The 19,880-nt window shown below is 36.9% G+C and overlaps 1 protein-coding gene across 1 annotated transcript; it reads right to left on the bottom strand.

The window, feature by feature from the left end:
* Positions 1–3,287: 3,287 nt before the first annotated feature.
* On the bottom strand, positions 3,288–10,396 carry TRMT9B (tRNA methyltransferase 9B (putative)). Its single transcript, XM_009991889.2, has 3 exons — positions 10,243–10,396; positions 7,001–7,174; positions 3,288–4,324 (listed from the first exon to the last, which is right to left on the bottom strand). The coding sequence occupies exons 1-3, from the start codon at positions 10,394–10,396 to the stop codon at positions 3,288–3,290; spliced, it is 1,365 nt and encodes a 454-aa protein (XP_009990191.2).
* Positions 10,397–19,880: the final 9,484 nt, after the last annotated feature.

The following is a 19,880-nucleotide window of genomic DNA, read 5'->3' as shown; positions in this document are numbered from 1 at the left end:
TCACCCACTTGTCAGACAAGAAATATAAGAACACATTTGCCTTTTACCTTGTATCAGTCAGATGTTGCAGTTTGGACATTTCTGAGAGTTTCAGCGAGCAAGGACGACCAGGTTTTATTTATTCATTCATTTACTATAGACGTTTCAATAGTATACGCACTTCTCCGAGCACATTAACTATGTCTGTAAGCTATTGAAGACTGGGATCACATGGATTCTTCTGGAAATTACATTTTGCTTAAGATGGGTCTCATCAAAAGAGAAACCAAACAAGAGAGACATTCACCATGCTCTGAGTGAGGTAATTTGGCTTCTTATGAGATAAAGCTGTTGCAGACCTAGGCAGTCTCCATAAATAGATGGGAGACTGCATATGGGAATAAAGGCTTGCTGTGCAGACCTCACATTCATGACCTCAGCTGACGGATCCTCAGTCTATAAGAATTATGTTACATGGGGATTATACGTCCTCAGAGGAAAACTAAATATTTGAAAAGAAAGTGGTTTACCAAAACTCCCCTCTCCTTCCCCCAGAAATTTATATCAATACAATCCAAACTTGCATGTAACACAACTTAATGGCATCAGCTCAAAACAAAATAAAATCAAATACAGAAATAAATAGTCATGAAAAGCATCCTCAGTCAAGAATCTCAAACCAAACAATGTATAGAAAGTCTACAAACAGAAAGGCACTTTAAAGTACCTCAGTGGCTTGGAGGTGACAGCTCTTTTTTCATACAGCTGATAAAGCAGCGAGTTTTCACTAGAACCTGAGAGACAGATTCAGCCGCTTACAAGGCTAGTCAGTCTCTGTTGTAAAGAGAATAGAAGCCTTTCCTTTCTCAGATTACTCCAAATTTCATCAGCCTGCTTGACTACACACCTAATACCCCACAGAAATGCAGATAACAAAATTATGATGTTCTTTCTCCCAGTTAAGTAAACCCAGCTGTCAGTTTAGATTAATAATATTTTACAAATATTTTTATATGTGTGTAATAGAGCTTCTGTATGCTGGACTTTAGAGACGAACTTTCAAAATCGGATATAGGATGATAATCAACCACCTCCTTCCTAAATACAGCCCAAATTCCAGGGGTGCTGCATATCCACTGGCATACCTTATCTGCAAGCAACTGAGTTTTCTTCTAAAATCCTCAAGCCCTGCCAGAAATTCCCAACAAATGAAGCAGGCCTCACCAGCCTGACACAAGCACGTTGCAGACGAGATGTGGAGCTCAGCACAATCCACGCTGGCTCTGCAATATGCCAGCATGGGCATCTCTGTACTGTGCTTCCAAAACTGGAGCTTAAGGATGCAGCAGGAGCAGCCCCTCAGCTATGAGCAGCTGGACCCAGCAACGCAGGGAATATTACCATTTTTCTGAAGTATGGCTCGGACATAGTGTCTGAGAACCACAGCCCCAGGCTGTATTGAAAGTAATATTTAGAGTGGAATAATATTTCAGAAGTCTCAGATGCATGGGTCTTGACAACACTATTATTTTCAAAAGGCAGTGGGGAGTGCAAGTGGTATGGACCCAGGAAGGATAATGCACAAGGATCCCAAACTATAAGGAAGACAAAAGATGATTGTTTTACAGGCATCACTCCAATAGACAAATCTATAATACATTACCATGTGGTAATTACTCCTGAGCAGCTACATCTAAAAATACTCAGCACCATCAAGGCTTTCTACTGAACAATCCAAAATCCATCTACTTACACAGCATAGACTGGAAAAGCTTGGTATTTCACTCCTGTTGCTTTGTATTCAAAGTTAGTTGCTCACTAAGAGGGCAGGCACCTTAATTACGTGGGTCTCTAAAACTGCTGTATCAAAAGGGTTGATCTCTGGAGTGAATCTATGCAGCTCCATCAAAGGTCATGAAATCACACCAGCTGAGGTTATGCCCTACACTGAAACCACTGACTGTAAAAAAAGCCTCAACATGGAATAACTTTGTGCTAACAAGGCAATTAGCCCAGTCCAGCCCTGTTTCAGTTGGTAACAATTACAGTTTCACTACTGATCTTCAGAAGCCAGGTGGATTTTATCCACAGCAGATATAACTTCATCATAAGCCTCCCACTGAAAGGGATGAGATTATTTGCCTGTAAAAGACTATATGAGGGCAACTGCTACAATCTAATACAACTGGATGATGACGGTGCACTGTGCTCAGCAAAATTTGTGTCTTACAGGGAATGGGAAAATTGTTTAAGCAATCTATTTTCATTTAGGTCTCAAAAGTTCATTTAAACTGCAGAAGACAGGAATTTGTATTTTATATACAAACTGGACTTGTATCCTCTTCTATATATATTATTTAACACACTATTTAATATATATTCTCATGTCAGTGAATGAGAAGAGTAAATATGACAGCTGGTCAGATACACACTGGAATTTTATTAGTTTTATCTTAGCTTCCCAGGCTTATCAAAAAGATATATGCATCTCAAATATTTGATATTTTGTAACCTTTACATAATGCTGACACTCTCACAAATCCCTCTGTCTTCCATGTACACATAACCAATGAAGAACTACAGCAAAGGAAATTAAGATAAAGTATTTGTGAGAGCTAACACATAAAACTTAACCTGCACTTGAGACATAAGTTAAATTCTTTTCAAAACAAAAGTCCAAAATACTGTTCAAAATTTGTTCTGTCATTTGCTCTCAAATACAAACCTCAAATGACAGAATATGCAGAGCTTGTTTTGTATATAGTTTTTGCCCACTAACAACTCTAGTCCAAACTAAGTAACACTGGGATCATGCATGCTCCCAGTTCTGCAGCATGCATTCCAGCAGTATACCATTAAGTACGTTTTAAATGTGCCTATGTCCCTATTTATAGGACTTCAAGAACAGGGAGTAATGTGACACATTTTCAACATTTAAAGAAAAAAGCCTAAACTTTCTACTGAGAGGATTTTTCTCATAAAAGATGCCCTGATCCTTGTCTTATAAAAAGGTTTTATTTTTCAATAGAAAAGTATATTTAAAAACACAATTATTTGCTAAAAGCAATATAAAACTCTCCAGTTTTAACTTCATAAAAGTTTAACAAAACATAAATATTGTTTACCACTTACATTCCTATATACAGACCTTGCATTAGATAGTTAAATAGGTAGAGACATAATAACTTGGAAATGAATGGCGCACGACTACATGAGATTCAAATTCCATGTCACACTGCACAACCACAGGAACACAAGGAGCAGCTTAAAATCCTCAGTCACTGAATTCTGCTTTGTTCTCTGCACAGCTATGTTCCTCTTTTCTCTGCAATAATGCACCAGTTTCCATGGTCATAGCATGAAGAAAGTATCTGAAGCTCAGGCACATTCTCTTCTACCAAGGAGCACAGCTCCCCTTCCCGAAAAACATGATAATAGCGCATGAAGGCTTTTGTATCCAACATGGCATCGGTTTGGTCCCCAACAGACACCGCTGAATCCAAAGCAGAGTCAGTGGAGTCAGTTGTTGAAGTTCTTTTGAAAAACTTGCTGGTATTAGACTTACCAGCACCATCTTGATTACAACCGCAGCAGTAGTCCCCGTCTTCCACTGGGCCATTCGTAAATGAAGATTCTTCACTCTTGCTCTGAGCTACGCTTTGGTGTCCCTCATTTAAACTTAAATCCTTCAGTGCATCTGTGGCTGGTGTCCACTGTGGTTTTTTGAGAGGAAGGCTTTCCAGAAACACATCATCATCATCTAAACTTTGTTCTTTTAACAGCGCCCCATGGTGACCTAAATCCAAACTGCAGTGTCGTGAATGCTGAATGGGTATAGCACTGTTTGCCCATTCTCCCTCGTTCTTCAGAGGCTTCATTTTGTCAGTTTGCTTTCTCAGGGCTGATTCATCAAGGGATCTGGAGAAAAACCATGAGCGGAAAGATCTTCCCAGAGCACTGTAAAATCTGTTTTCTTCTTCAGAAATTTTCATGCAGCAGGCTCCAGATAAGCAACGGTCCGTATTGTGGGAATGTTTTGAATCAGTTTCTGGCTGCAGATTGGTTTGGTACCTGCAATCAGAGATGACTAGCTGTGCAGGGTGTATGTCTTGGCTTTTCACAGTGTGCACAATCTCACCCTTATCTCCAGATTGATTCGACTCTGAAAAATGCCGCGAGCACAAGGCCTTGTTCCAAGGAACAAATACGTCTTGTTTCTCAAAGCGACGATTCTTCTGTTCCATAGCCCAAACATAAATCATCATCTGGCCTCCGGGTACCAATACCCTTGCCATTTCCTTTATTGCTTTGATTCTTCTTTGTTTAGTTGAGAAATGATGGATCACTGTGAAAAAGGAAAGGCATTAGTATTGAATATTAGTAAGGACACAGCATTTTCATCTTTAACTTGTTCTCTGTGTTTTATCATTTTATTTGCCGTATCACAAATATCACTCACTGAAAGCCAGCAACAGTGCTGAATTTACTGGTACTACAATGCAAGTTTACTGCAGAATGCTCTTTTACATTTATGTTCAATGGATAAGAATACGAAAATCCCAAAGAAGGAAATTAGTTTCATTTCAAAATAGGAATTCAAAATAAGTCAAGCATATAAACTGGAGGTTTCTTATTCTTTACATCACCCGTAAAAGATCACACCATGACCAGCTTTCACTTAGAGGCCCGGCCTTTAGGCGAGTTAGGTAAATTAAGTTTGACTTTAGGTTTTGGGACACATTTGAAACTTACCTTACTGGAAACAGAATATCTTTTCACCATCTAACAAATACAGCCAAAATAGTATCAGTAAAAAGATACTCTGTATTTTTATATGAGTACACTTTCAAAAGAGCTAGTCAGAAAATTTATACAGAAATATATTCCATTGCTTTAATTTTGTAGAAAGCTGTTGCCTTTATAAAATGTTTGTTTTGGAGTTAAAAAAAAAAGAAGAAGAAGAAGAAGAAAGAAAGTGTCTCATTCTACATTTTCATATCTGAGAATGATGATTTTTGGTTACATTATGTCATGCCATTAAAAAAGTAAAAAGTCGAAGTCCAAATAAAGCTATTGAGCACTATCTTTGAATTTTTTTCCAGGATAACTTTCACATTTTCAGATTTCACTGTAATATGAAATGAAGCCATGTTTCAAGATTTCCACACTGTTTCTATCTTCCTACACACCTGAAGGAAGCAATTTTAACAGCCAGAGAATAGCTAAGTCAGCTATTTGCTCTCTAAACTCTCAAAAACCTTAACTTGTACTGAGATTGGTCACGTTGATCATTGTAGAAATAGTGTTATTTCAACACTTCAGTTATGAAAAGTGTGTCCAACTAGCTCTATCTTTATGCAAAACAAGTATTAAATTACCAAGGGGAAAATAGGTAGCTTTTCTATCCCATGCCAAGAAAAGCATTCTTGGCAGCTGATCTTAACTAGACCTGCACAAGCAGCTGAGAACACAAGACAGCAAACTCTTCTTAAGAGTTCCCCAGTCTGTATGGTCAGTGTTTATTTCCAGGTACTCCTGACTCTTGTCAATATTTTCCTGAACTTCGCAAAAAAAAAAAAAAAAAAAAAAAAATCAATTTCTTGAACAAGATGGGGAGAAAGGAACTGATACTTTTTCTCATACTGGAGTTAGGCCACGTATCATCACAGAACCTCGTGCAAAATAATATCAAAACTGACAGACGCAGCACTAGCATTCGAGCTTCGTTCACCAGAAAGTGCCAATCAACCAATAGAATCTGTGCAAGCTCTATCTAAGGAATGAATTTAAAGGGTTAAATATTCTTCATGATTAAAATTATATAATCACTCTGCTGGTTCTGCAGAAATTTAAATCCTATAAACAACATTACATCAGCAAAGCCAAGAAGGGTATTTGACTATGTATGTAAATACTTGCTGTTCTCTGGAATGGGATGAAAACCACTTTATTAAGAATTAGATGGACACAGACATACCACGTCTCTATTGAAGAGGGATTAAAATCCATTATTGTTAAATGTACAGAAGTACCACGTGAACTTTTAGTCTTGTCAGGCCTATAATTGATATAAACATTAGACAGGCAGGCTACCCTTCAAAGTCAGCTGATCTGATAGCACTGAAACTATCCTACAAGACCTGAAATGTGGATAGGGCTCACTGGTTAATTAGCCAATGAAAGCAAAGTAATATACATACTGCTTGCATATTAGTCACCCTTTCTTTCATCCTGCATATGTGAAAAACACATTTTTAAATACATTTCTATCATATTTCAAGGAGTTTGTTGATAGCTACCAATAACAATTGTCATGCTTTATATTTTTGCTGATACAGGGAAACAGCCTGAAAGAAGTTCAAGCAAGAGTAGAGCTAAAAATGTAGACTCTAACTGGGTACTCTACCTATTCCTCATCTAACCTTTTCCAGTTTATACTTCCCAAATTATGAGTAATATTTTCAAAAAGAGAGGTCAGAGGAGTTAAGATGCTGAGATGCTTCACTCATTTGAGACAACAGGCATTTGTACGGCTCTAAGTTCTTATTTCATTACTATTCTAAGAGAAATTTGAATTTGTAACACATAATAGTTAACATGAGTTTCAAGTTCTGCTATAGAGAAAGCAAGTTTTCATTTCAACGCATGTTCTGGTGAAAACAGATCATAAGGAGGAACCAAGAGTTTATCTTGACCACCTAATCTGTTTAAACTGTCAGCAGCCATGTTTATATTAGTTTTTACTTGTTTAAAATGCATGCTGGAAGAAAATCTTCTCCACAGAGTGAACAAGACCATATATAAACAAACAAACGATCCACATACTTCCCTGGTCAACTGTGCCTCTGTCCAATGGAACTAATTTTTTTTCATGTATACTATATTCATGTCAGTAATATCTGCGGTGATTCTAAGGGAATTGTTTCAAAACAGATTTAATTGAAATGAAGATACATGGAAAGAAAAGGATCTCCAAAAATTCTCATTTGCTGTGGGCCAGAATGCATGTACGTTGTCTTACCTCCAATGGAAATGACCGCATTGAAGCACTCGTCCCTAAGGGGAAGGTTAAGGTTGTCGCATACCAGAACTTCATCATCTTTCCTCCTTGCAATCTCTACCAATGGTCCGCAGTAATCACAGCCAAGATTATACACCTGAGTGTTGACACTGAGATACTTTCCAGTTCCACAACCTAAAGAAAAGAATACTAGATCAGAAGTCGTATGTTCCAAACATTTGCTACCCCTCCCAAAGCAGTGAAAATAATGGGAAGGCTTTCCTAATTCTAAGGTTTTCTGGAAAGCAAAATGAGGACTTGCTGCTACTCGCCTATCTGCTGCAGGGTTCATTTGCACTGTTTGAAATTGTATGTTCACACCGTTAGGAGTGTAACAGTGTCAACATCACCAACAAAATACTCCTTACACAGCCCTGTGTAATAGCAGGTTATGTGCATTTCTTTGGGGAATGAGAGTAAGTGCAGGTGGGAGGAGGAAGGAGTGGTCCTCTGCAGCCACTATTGCCTGTCTTAGGGCAAAAAAAGCAACCACGCTGCTTCTTACTGAGCTTTTGTATAGCCTGGCTGCTCTTCCCAACAATGAGCATAAATGGGTACCCAGGAAAGAGTAAGAACAAGGTTTTATTACAACTCTTTTGACTCTTTTACTCAATACCCTTCCAGCTTCCAACTACTCTCTGTCCAGGGGATTTCCTGAAGCCAGTGCATTTTGTCTTTTTAGTGATCTGCAATAGATCTCTCTTCCAAGTCCTTCCCCAGTCTTTACTAAACCCCACGTAGTACCTCCCCAGCGCATTTCTCTCCAAGAAGTCCTAAACCACAGCTGTCACTGACACAAGCCAGAGAGGAAAATTTTAACTTCAGATACAGACTTTAAAATATTTGTGATTCATAAAAATTCCTGCAATGTCACAGGCACGTCCTCTTTCTGCCTTTGTATCAATGCATTATGATGCATGTAAAAGTAATGAACTGTTCCAGAATGTCTTCCACCTAAAAGTGTGTCTTTTCAAGGACTGTGCTGTACTAAATTGAAATCTTTCAGAGTGTTCTTCAATACCATATCCATAACAGGCACTTTTCAAAATTAGATTAGGAAACATTCACTGCAGTTATGGGTCAGTAGTGAAGAATAATTTCTGAAAGTTGACAGCCAAGCAGCGGGGTAGCAGCTTGGCAAAGAGAACCATCTCAGCATTGGTAATTCAATTTAAAGGCCTGGAGTTATCTTTAGAAACATCACTGCTTCTTGCAGCACTGCTGCTCTCGTTGATGTTAATGTGCACCATTATCCAGCGAGACAGCACAGGAGCTGTTGGAGAACAGCACAACACTTCAGTGGTGAAAAAAAGGCAACATTTTTAACGCAAAGAGCAAGCACTATTCTTTCAAGTAACACTTGAAAGAAATGGAAAAGATTAATATTGTTAATGCAGTCCAAGGAACACATGCAATAAACCAAGAAGCTCTGCATGTTAGAAAGCTGAGTTTTAAAATTAGTATAAAGTATTATTGGTTACTGTGTTTGCAGAAGAAATACACTTGGTCAAATGTGCATTAATTTAGAAGATTCAGTTGCTTAATACATGGCTTTTGTGGAGTGCTTTTTAACCACAGTGAGTTTTTAGAAGCATAAGGGCCTCTGGAATGAAGCTAAATAGTGACAACACTCCCAGTACTCTAAAAATCTACATTTGCAGGAGATTCACTTTTAAATGAGTTATCAGGAGGTGGATTCCTTCATGAAGCTGTTAACAATGGCCATGCTAGTGTTACTTATTTTGATGAATGAACAATAATAAAGCAATTAGTCAAAATGGTATTTTATTCTGCTACCATTACCATGCTCCATGTAAAGCTAGCAAACAAAAACATTTTAATAGAAGGTGGTGTTAAACAGAAAAGGAAATTATCAGTTGAACATCTCATTTTGAAAATGTTGATGCCACTAGGCAACACTCCTTCCAAAATATATACTAAAAATAAACACAATAGTCAGATTCCTGTAGATCTTACTGAACTTCATAAAAGGAAGTACCTTGTGTGCCTTGATGGGAATATTCTTATTGGCAACTGTAAACATCTACCTTCTCTCCAGATGTATCACATGCACTTAAATTATTTCAGCTGAAACTGTAACAGGGTGATTTTAAGCTTTCAGCAACCATTGTGATGCCTGCTGATAAAGCCTCAAAGAACTTCAGCTAAACTTCAAATGACTCCTACCGAAGAGACAAAAAAATTTGTCTAAGAAATATCATGTTAAGCAGACAGTTGAATGTATGCCATAGGATATTTCCTGAGATTATTACTGAAAATCCTGCAGATATATAAAAGACATATATTCAAAATAACAGCAATCAAGTACTTTGGGGGGGACTGCTCAACGGCACAGGAGAGCTATATATTACCTTTTGATTATGGCCTACGACATCTACAAACAATGTTTTTCTCTTATAGGATAAGGCAGATGCATATTTTATTGTGTAAATTTATTACACTTTGCTCTGTAGAAGCATTTTATTACTCTAAACAGTGAGGAAAGTCCAATGGTGCAAAGGAGCACCTAGTTAGCAATGATGTGCTGTATAGGACCAAAGTCATAACACAAACAAAGCAAACACACCAAGACCTGGAAACTCCTAAAAAGTCTGTAGGTGCAACAGAAAATCAAGGTATAAATGGAATATGTAGGGAAGACAACGTCATAGCAGGAAAATAAGGTTTTGGTATCCTTATTCAGAATAATAAGGAGATTCTCAGATCATAACTGCTTTTTTTTCTTTTAATAGTAATTACATCGGAAGATTTCTCTTAAGTTAAAGCCTTGATAGGAGGAGTTTTAGAACAAATGAAAACCAATTAATTGCAGACCAGCACCACTTAAACCAAGAGATCTTAAGAAAATGAAATACGAAACAATTGAGCTATTAAGACTTTTTTTAAAAAAGGGCTCCAGGAGAATGATAGATCATTAAGCCTGTGGGGAAACTGATAGAGTAAGGCTTAGCTCAATAAAAATAAGGCAAAAAATGTATTTACAGGCTACCTGATACACTGTCAAAGAAATAAAACAAGTGGTAAATGGCATCTAATATGAGTTTAAAAATAAGTCTAAAACAATCTTTAAAACCAATTTAAATGAGTTTTAAAAACATTTGCTCTGAAAGATACAGATAATTAACATATAAACGAATAAAGCTTAGAGACAATCTTTCACGCCACCTCAAGGAATGGGTTACCTATATCAGCAACGAGACTGCCAGGCTTTTGCTCCAGCAGAAAGTTTCGAACACGAGGCCATGCTTTGCTCTGCAGATCATTAAAATAGGCAGCTGTATTTTCATACACACTATGAACGTGCTGCTTTTCTAGCTGGGTAGCCTCATGTTCCATCCTGAAAACATAATGAAGAAAGATTATGTACAACAAAATGCAGACTATTGCATGTAGACTTCAGATTTTACAGACATGCATAATTCAGGACCTTGTAAGTTTACATTCATAAAATCTTTGCACTCATTTAAAAGCCATCATGTTTATACAACGGTCTTTACTCAAAGGATGTGATTTTATTTCACGAAAGCCAAGAAAAAATTTGAATGTATCATCTTGCCTGAGGAGCACTATGTAACTGCATGTGCCCGTTCAATTCCTAAATAAGTTCTCCAATGTAGTAAAAGCTTATCTGGTGTGAAAAGAAGCCTGTATTCAGCAGGAGTGCAGGATGATTAAGAACAAGAAGTTAAGAATAGATTTTCCAGTGTAGCTAGGTGAGTAGGTAGTAAAAACTATTAGTACGTTATTTGAAAGATAGTCTGGAGCCTAAAACCAAAGCCCCTAAATCACACATAAATTATTTGTGGTTTATTAACCCTTTAGAAGTCCTGAGTTGGTTGAAATTTTTCAGCAACAAGCCCATGATTTCCCTACCCCTGCTCCACTATCTTCATTTCTTAGCAAAGTATTTTAGTTTAGTGATTCATTTGAAAAGTGGCATCTTCTCAGACTTTTAATATTAGTCCTAAGCTCATCTGAAACTCCAAGTGGATGCAGACACTAAGTCCCTTTATGAAGAATCTTACGTCTTCCTTAAGCTTTTCCCTCATCCAAGCACCAACCAGGTCAGGCTTTACTATCTAATGGAGGCTGATGAGATTATATTTCAATGTTTCTTCATGCATTCTTCAAACTAATTCAAACCACCTGTTTATTCAGGAAATACTCCTTCTCATTATTAAAACAGAACTTATTTAATTGTCCAAGTACTCAGCAGAGATTACAGACATTTCCAAACCTCTTGCAAGAAACTAATATATTATCAAGATGAAATTGTAGAGAGACTCTTTTGGCTGCATTTGAAAATAATAGATGCAAAGACTTTAAACACATAAGTTCTTTTGCTTGCTTTGATTTTGAAACAATATATGTTTTGGACTCATAGTGAAAAATATGTTTCTGTCACTTTTACTGTTGAAATAAGTTATTACAAGAAAATATTTAAATTAAAATACTATGTATAATAAAAAATAACGCAAGCCTTTCAAAACACAATCTTTTTAATTTATAAAATGGGAGTTAAAGAAAATATTTATGTGCTTCAAGTTAAGTGCGTATGAGTGCCTACAAGATTAGTATGTCAGACTTGATCCATTTCTCTCGTTTTATGTAACTCTGCTCTGTAAAAGGTCAGGCCAAATTGTCGTAAGTGTCACAGTCTATTCTGTCTGTAGTATCTATGAATATGTCTCTTCAAAACATTCCTGTTCAATGTCTTCATAATCCTTACTTTCTTCTTTTTTGGCATGATCTACAATTTCATTTTATGATGCATTAGCTCAGCTTTCACTAGTTGAATATATGTATACACACATATATATATAAAATTCAGAAACAGTATAGTAGGTATATTTTCAGTGTTGTCTTGAGGAGTGGAAAACTAAAACAGACTGAACAACAGCAGTAGACAGTACTGAAATATAGACTTTAAATGATACTACATATGCCAGACGTTACTCAATCAGAACTTTTCTCAGAATGCCATTTCAAGTTATGTTGTCAAATAGGATGGGTTTGTTGCAGTAATTTAAAATAATTATTCCTTAGAGTCAAAACCTATTCTTTTTTTCTTATTTGACCCTTAAATAAAACAAATTGGATGTTTCATGCCTGCAGTTGTCCAAACCTACTCTATTTTTTTGTCCAACTGCCTAGAAATCCTTTATTTATAAGTAGAAATTCCAAAGACACTATTTTCTTTTGTCATCTGATATGCTCCTTGCTCTAGTTTATATTTCATGTTTGGTTACTACGTGGTTCAGTGTTTCCAAGTGTTTTTATCTTTCCACTTGAAGCTCTTTGTTCAGTCTTTGCAGTTCTTAAAAAAAAAAAAAAAAAAAAAAGAGGTGGGGGATGGTTTTAATCATTCAAATTCCAAACGCTACAGAAATTCCAGTTTATGCCAACTACAGAAGTAGCTGTCTGAATGGAAAGTTAATTTGGATATTCTTAAATAAACACAAAAGCCACCTTGAACTTAACTTAGAAGATGGTAAGAATTTTCCCATTGATGCAATGTTATATTATACTTTTCCTAAAGTATCTTTATTGATTACCAATGCGGTCTGACCTGACCAGCAGCTGTACCAGTTTCACACAAATCTAATGTCACTGAAAACAGAAACTATGTAACTTTACAAGCCAAACACAATACCTGTATTTTTCTTTATAAACCAAAACAATCAATTTTTTTGCCTTGAAAGTACTCGACAGTGTCTGTGTTGCACATAAATTTTAGAAAATGTTAAGTTCATTCAACTTTTGGATTGTAACTTCCAAGATAATTGCAAAGCCTGTTTTGCAAAGGAGATAATGAAAATCCAAAATGTCCAGAAATCGCACTGCTTCAGCATCTGCTCCAGTTCTCATTTAAGTTACCTGGAAGCTGTCTGATAAGCCAGCAAAGAGGAGAAGAAGAGCAGGAGGTGGTAATTATGGACATGCTTTCCCCACACTCAACTGTTTTCTTGTGCGGTGGCATATGCTGCTGTCAAAGGGTTCACGCAGAGACTTGGTGCAGAGAGGGGAGTGCGCAGTAAATTGGCACCCAGCTGCTCAGTCACTCTGCAGCAAGTCTTGACAAGTCCCCAAAACATGCATGCAGCTTAAGAAATGTCAGACTCCTGCAAACAAGCAGTTCGGATAACAAATGAAGAGCGGGATTCTCTTCCCTTTCAATGCTTCCTGGTCATTGAGGTTCGTTCATGAGACTACAACAGGCCCTTGCTGCAGATGACCTATGAAGTGAGAATACTGGATGAAAGTTGTAATGTCATTTCTGTGGAACTTGTAGGGAAAGGGATCACCAGTGCATCACATTTAACTGTGGTATACGAACAAAACTGTTTGAAAGTAAATAGGTTATAGTCCATTGACTCTTTCCTACATTGCTGCGTTTCTTCGTTTAAAAAAAAAAAAAAGAAAAAAGAAACTAAAATATTACAGCTTTCTAGGATGTAAAAGCAATTGTACAAACATGATACCATATATTTTCATAGCTACACATCTCACTAAAAGTTCCCTGACTCCAAGGTAATCTAATTTCTTCCTTTTCCATTAACATTTTGAAAGCTTTTAGATAATTAACTTTTCAAGGATACTGCTTCAAGGAAAGTCATGTTGCTTGGACATTTTCTATCGCTGCTAAAGTAATAAATACATTTAAACATGTGACCTTGAAATGACAACAATCAAAAATTAATAATCCCAGTTTCCAACATTTTAAAAAGTCAGGATTATTTTAATTTTAATTTTTTCCCATACTTTTGTTTTGTTTTTGAAAGTGTCTGATCTGTAATTTTGACTAAACATATTAAATACTTTATCCTCAAATGGACAAAAGAGTTGCTGGCTCCCAGATGCAAAGGGCGCCCTAACACTGGAGCACAGGAGGTAGTGTTCAGTCCAAAAACTCTGCCTCTACTACAGTCTGCCCAAAGCTTTCCATGCCTTCTTGCAGTTCTTCTGAATCCCTTGCAGCCCTCTTCATCCACCTCAAGTTATCCCTCCCGTCCACCTTAGATTTTCACATCTTCCTCTGTCTACCTTAGCATGTGCTATGTCACCACCACTATTTTCATTTGGTGTATAATACCGTGAAGTCTTGACTTAGCTCATGTTCAGTTCCTCACTGCCTCTATTTCCAGGCCAGTCAAAATACTTGGAACACATTCCAAACTTTTTGTCAATGGCTTCTTGGAAGCACCCTGCGATTTTCATGGTAGCGATCAAATCCTGCAACGCTCCTATTTGTCTTCAAATCAATTGCTCTGATTAATTAGACCCACAGGCTTTCCTTTTGTCTTCAGTCTTGCAACTGCCTATTTTCTCTAAGCCTTTGATGAGCAGCAGGAATTTACTCAACATAGTTTCAATCTATTAATGAGGGACCCTCTTAGTTACACTCTTCACATACTGATGGGAATTCTAAATCCCATTTTGGAATAGGAGAACTCCTGCTTCAAAGGTCTAGGAAATTCAGCACAGTTGTACCTCTCTCTGTTGCTACAGCAACATACATCTTGGTTACGCATGTAACTCCAGCTATAGATGCAATAACCTAATTAATCCCTGGTCTTAAATCGAACAGTGTAAACCACAAGGGCCAGGTCTACGTCCCACAAAACCCTGCCCTCCAGCAGTAACATGTGCAGCTGTAGCTGATACTGACCGAGGTAAAAAGCGAGGTAGTCCAATTTGTTCTCTCTCTTCATCTATAGAACAAGGAGAACTACCTATACAGAGAGCAATACTTTCAGGTTACTTCCAGCTTGCTTCAGACTTACCAGTCTTTTCACTTAAATATGAGTAGCCATGAAAAGCAAAGTGTACAGCCTTAATGGTCACCTATAAACCATCATCTTTTTTTCCAAGCAAATACAAAAACCAAATTCATCTCCAACTGCAAAACTTCATTACAGCCCTTCTCAAAACAGACCTAAGATTTCTTTATCAGAACTTTGCTTACCCCTGGGACTGAATTTATAAATCATAGTACAACCTGCATTCTGATTGACAGTGCTTTCTCATTTCATTAATGAAGGCAACAAATGGGAGCATGATGACATACTAAACTGCTTTCAGAGATGAATCATTACGTAAAACAGCTTTATTAGTAAATATAGGATAATGAAACAAAATAATAGGAATCCTGCCGTGAATAGTTAAACCAGCTGCAATGAAAGTTTAGCAAGATGAGATGATTTGCTTACATAAGGCTAACAACTCTGGTAATTAATTTCACCCACGCATGAAGTGTTATAATCCCATGAAAATGCACAGGCTGAAATCAGAGCAAGGGAAACTCTGTGCAGCATATCTAAAATCTTATTGAACTGAAGTCCTGATTCAGGACCCTTCCTTCAGTAAAATCTGGGAAATTCTGAAGTGAAAAACAAAACGCTGAGACATGTTTGATAAGAATCACTCTTAGTTGAAACACTCACTGTGAACCTAGCATTTTAAAGTAGTTTCATTGATTGAAATAAAGTCACTATTATTGTATTTTTTCTTACTAAAAAAAAACAGAGAGAACCTTACCCTAACAAAAAATTGAAAGCACTGAGGCTGTTCTTTTAAGATCTTGGACTAAATAAGTTTATGATTCAAGCTCTAGTGACTCAAAATGACAACCATTGACCATCACATTCATTTTGGCAGCTTTATTTTCCAGTCCAGACAAAACCTAGTAATATTCGCTATTCACTGCACATTCTTGGATCAGTTAATCATTTAATATTCCCCTTGCTGTTTTGCATTTAGGGTCATAGTCTACGTAGCTGAAAGGTTGCACTGTAAACAGACTTATTTCACTAAGTACATAAACTCCGTTCTGTAGATAGGTAACATTGTGCTAAGATGACAATGCACAAACACGGACCCTTTGCCATTAAAAACCACTGAAAGAAGCATACTCCTGCTGAAGTTGCACAGTCCCTTTAAGAGTCTGTTCATCTTCACTATCACACCAAAACTCATAAATCAGCTCCCAGCAAAGAGGGTCCCTTTCTACTGGGGTGCCACACAGTCAAAAGTCCCTAGTACTAGATGTGCACTGATGTGCATCTTCAAATCCTGTACAGAAACACTCTGTACAGATGTTAGAAGAGAAGGGAGGACCAAGAAGAATTTGGCCTACTAAATCGACAAGAAAAAATCCATTAAGTGGTGCTGAGAAGACCAAAGCATTTAGGTTTTTTTCTTCTTCATTATGCATGTTAATTGCCACCAGGCAGCTAATACATCCATGACAAAGGGAAAGGAACTTAGGATGGAATGGGAAAGAATAGGTTGGGACTTCCTAAATAGGTTCAGAGGTTTTCAAAACAACCGGTCTAACACTTAGTACTTCCCCTAGTACCCAGGGAACTGATTGAACCAACTTCAGGTTAGCCAGACTGGGAGCCACCAGAAATTAGTTGTGAGAAGCTGTGAGCAACAGGTGCAATTCCCAGTCTCTTGGTATATTCATAAAAAAAATTAGGGACAGTTTGATTAGATGAAATTGCAGCAGAAGTTGGTACCTTTGGTAAGAGAGTGTTTAGAGTGTAGTTATCAACAATTCACTATCACACTGGAAGGATACCCTGAGAAAATTTGTTCAGGAGTCTGTTTTGGATACTCCTCAGTAATTTCTTTGCACAACGGATTAGAGAGTAGCAATACATCTGCAGACAGACCAAACTGACAGGAGTTTGAATGCACTGGACGATGGTATTAGAATTCAAGTGTTTTGACAGATTGAATATGACAAAAGAAGTAAGAATAGCCAACTGCACAAACAAAGGCTGAGGGCAGCAGGATGGGATAACTGGCACTGGTTCTACAGAAGTGCATCTGGGTGCAACGACATTTCACAGATTTAACACCATATGTGTTCTGGTGTTGTGGTGGTTTTCATGACACGCTGTTAAAAAAAAAAAACAACCAAACAAAAAAAAAAAACAAATAGCAGCACACAGAAATAGGACAGATACTTGGAAGTTGCAGAAAACTGTACTTCTACTACATTCAGCACTGGTGATATATCAGTTTGCGTATTATGTCTGATTTTAAGCGTATTATGTCTGGTTTTATGTAGACCCACTGGAAATATTACAGAAGAGAACAATAACGCTCTGAGATCATTATAAATCTCTAAGAGATCAGAAATCAAGCAAACCTCTGGGAAAGATGTTAGTTTCTTGGATGGATCTTGTCCTCTCAGGACAAGAGAGGATCATCTTCTCATAGAAGAAGGGATATTGCAAAGAGGGAGGGAATAATCTGTTTTCCAAAATGAAGAGTAAACAAAAAATAGTGGGCTTAAACTACAGCAAGGAAGATACAGGTAAGGCATTTCTAAAACAAGAAGGACAGAAAAACACTGGAAACAACTCTGGAGCCAGTAGGTCATGAAGGCTCCATCAATGGGGTCTTAAAAACATAAGTTAGTTAAGCACCTGTCAGGAAACACACTGACGTAATTGAAGCAGCTTCAGGGGAGGAGATGATGCCCCAACATCTATCCTTGTGACTCTGTCTGACTATAAAGAATCAAACTTCAATTTTTCAAGTTAGAAGCAAGATTGCAGTGACATGCTGTAGAAAAACAAAAATGAAAGTCTGAAAGGTGGCTTCACAATGCTTATTATTCTTTAACACAGGGGTTGTTTGTGCAGCTAAATTAGTACAGGTATTAAACTAATTCCCTCCTGGGTTTCAGCAGGTTTATTTGTTTCCTAAGAGCCCTGCATCAGTTATCCCAAAGCCCCAGGCCATGATACACTACTCATAAGCTTTAAATGTAGGTATTTTCCCTCCTTGATCACTGTATCTCTCAAATACTTGTAAACAGTTACCTTGTCTTCTCTTCTTATTTACCAGCAGTTATACAAGCATTAAATATTTAGTACTTTCGTCCTCCCTGATTAATCAATCTAGGTGGTCTTTTACGAGTATTGTTGTCATTCTCTGAATCTTCTCCATATATCTGCATTCTTCATGCCAAACTATATTCATAGGAATATTTGATTGCTTAACGTCATTCTACAATTCTGGAATTACAGCTTTCTAAATTCCCTGTTTCCTCACACCCTTGGTTTGAATTTAGAGTGCTATTTCCAGATGAATTAGTTTAATTTATGCAGTATAAGTCTCCTTTTTTTTCCCTGCCCATAGAGCTTATCACAGTTGGTACTTACATTGTACTTGGTGCTACATACAAAGCCTCTCCAATTACAACAATTTACAAACTTGACTTTAGTAAAACATTCAATTACTTGAAAATACATCTTCTGCTGAAATTTAATATCCTAGTGACAGAAAGATAGGCAGCACATTATCAAACAGGATCCCAAATTAAGGCTGTCAATGGTTACCTTTGATCCCAACATTAAATATAAAATATTGCACAATCAATTACAGCAATTACAGAACTACTAAGTGGCTTCTCTTGATACCTTTTATGAGCTACTCTTGATTATCACATGGTTATTATAACTGAATATATAATTTCCTATCTTAAAATATTCATATTTGTTTTCAGTATACAAATGTATTCAGTGTTCAGCATACTCTCCAAATACAGTTTCAAAAGAAAAACAGGTCTTCTGGCAGACAGTATTAGGTATTAAGTTAACTTCAATAGATGACCATCAGCATGAGAGCAAAGACAGCATTACATTTTAATTATCCTACAAAACTCAAAAATCCGACCAATTAGTTTTTATTTTTTTGTAATTGTTAGTCGTAGGAAGTCATATATTTATACTTGTTTTCTTGAAAAAGAAAAGGTGTCTTCTATGTCTTTGAGGTTAGTGCTCAAAGACAAAAGGTTTTCTTAAGTACTATCCAATAGTAATTGGGCACTTACGCAGTTGACAAAGGCGTAATACAAAGATATAAGAGTAATCCTATCAGGATTCGGAGTTAGACTTAGACACAGAACAATTGCATTACATTTTCACTAGAAGGTGGAGGTGTAACTCTCCATGAAGTGTCTGGCCACTGTCACAGACATGGGTTCTTCCAGTTGTAGCTGTAGTAGACTGAGCAGTGTGAAGGCTTAGCGTCCCTGTAGTCAAAATCCCTAGAAAAGACTTTTCATTTCCATTAATTGCCAGAGTTTCACTGAAAGATTGTTTCATTTTAAATGCTTTATAGTATGAGTGATACCTTTTTACATAACTTGACATTTCTAAGCCCTCTATTTTAAGACAAAGAAAGGCCTTTACAAAAAGCAATTTTTCCTATTCAGAATGGAAAGGAAAAGCTCCCTGAGGGAGCTGAAATTTCATATAAACACTACTAAAGTTCTCTATTTGGAAAATATTTTAATACCACGGCCTCTTTAGATGTATTTTTTTTCTTAAAATCAATATTTTCCAGGAAACTATTGTATGATGGAGAACAAGAGTTGATATCTACAAAAAGCAATATATCCGGAGCATCAATAGAAATATTTCTTAGAAGAACTTTGGTCCACAAGTAATTCATTTATCTGACATGATTACATGCAGATCTGAACATAAAGTTCCCTTCAAAAGTGAATATTTTTCAACAACAAAACACAAACCAAAATATACAGTGCCTTTGGTCTAACTGTGTTACGTTTAAACTTTTCTGAGGGAAAAAAAAAATCAGGCAGGACTGTGTGTTACATGAGTTTTAGTCAACTTCATAAAGCCTGGCTATGACACAAATATTTATTTTATTTTTCCATAGTTAGACTTTTTTTTCTCCCAGTAATTCAGTTGATATTTCTGTCTCCATTTATGAAGAAGATATGTTATGTTTCATACGTAAGTTTTGAAGAACCAGTGTCTTTGCTGCTAAGCACTTT

The sequence above is a fragment of the Tauraco erythrolophus genome, chromosome 5 (genome assembly GCF_009769465.1).
Source record: "Tauraco erythrolophus isolate bTauEry1 chromosome 5, bTauEry1.pri, whole genome shotgun sequence".
NCBI classification, from domain to species: Eukaryota; Metazoa; Chordata; class Aves; order Musophagiformes; family Musophagidae; genus Tauraco; species Tauraco erythrolophus.
The sequence above is the reverse complement of the archived record's forward strand: the minus strand, read 5'-3'. Positions and strand labels throughout refer to the sequence as shown.

What these genes read in the sequence shown, in the direction of transcription:
- TRMT9B (XM_009991889.2), bottom strand. Translation starts at nt 10,396, where the DNA reads ATGGAACATGAGGCTACCCAGCTAGAAAAGCAGCACGTTCATAGTGTG. An exon ending in CAGTCTCGTTGCTGATATAG is followed by an intron (nt 7,175 to 10,242) that starts GTAACCCATTCC and finishes TCTTTTCTTTAG; the next exon opens with GTTGTGGAACTGGAAAGTAT. An exon ending in TGCGGTCATTTCCATTGGAG is followed by an intron (nt 4,325 to 7,000) that starts GTAAGACAACGT and finishes CCTTTTTCACAG; the next exon opens with TGATCCATCATTTCTCAACT.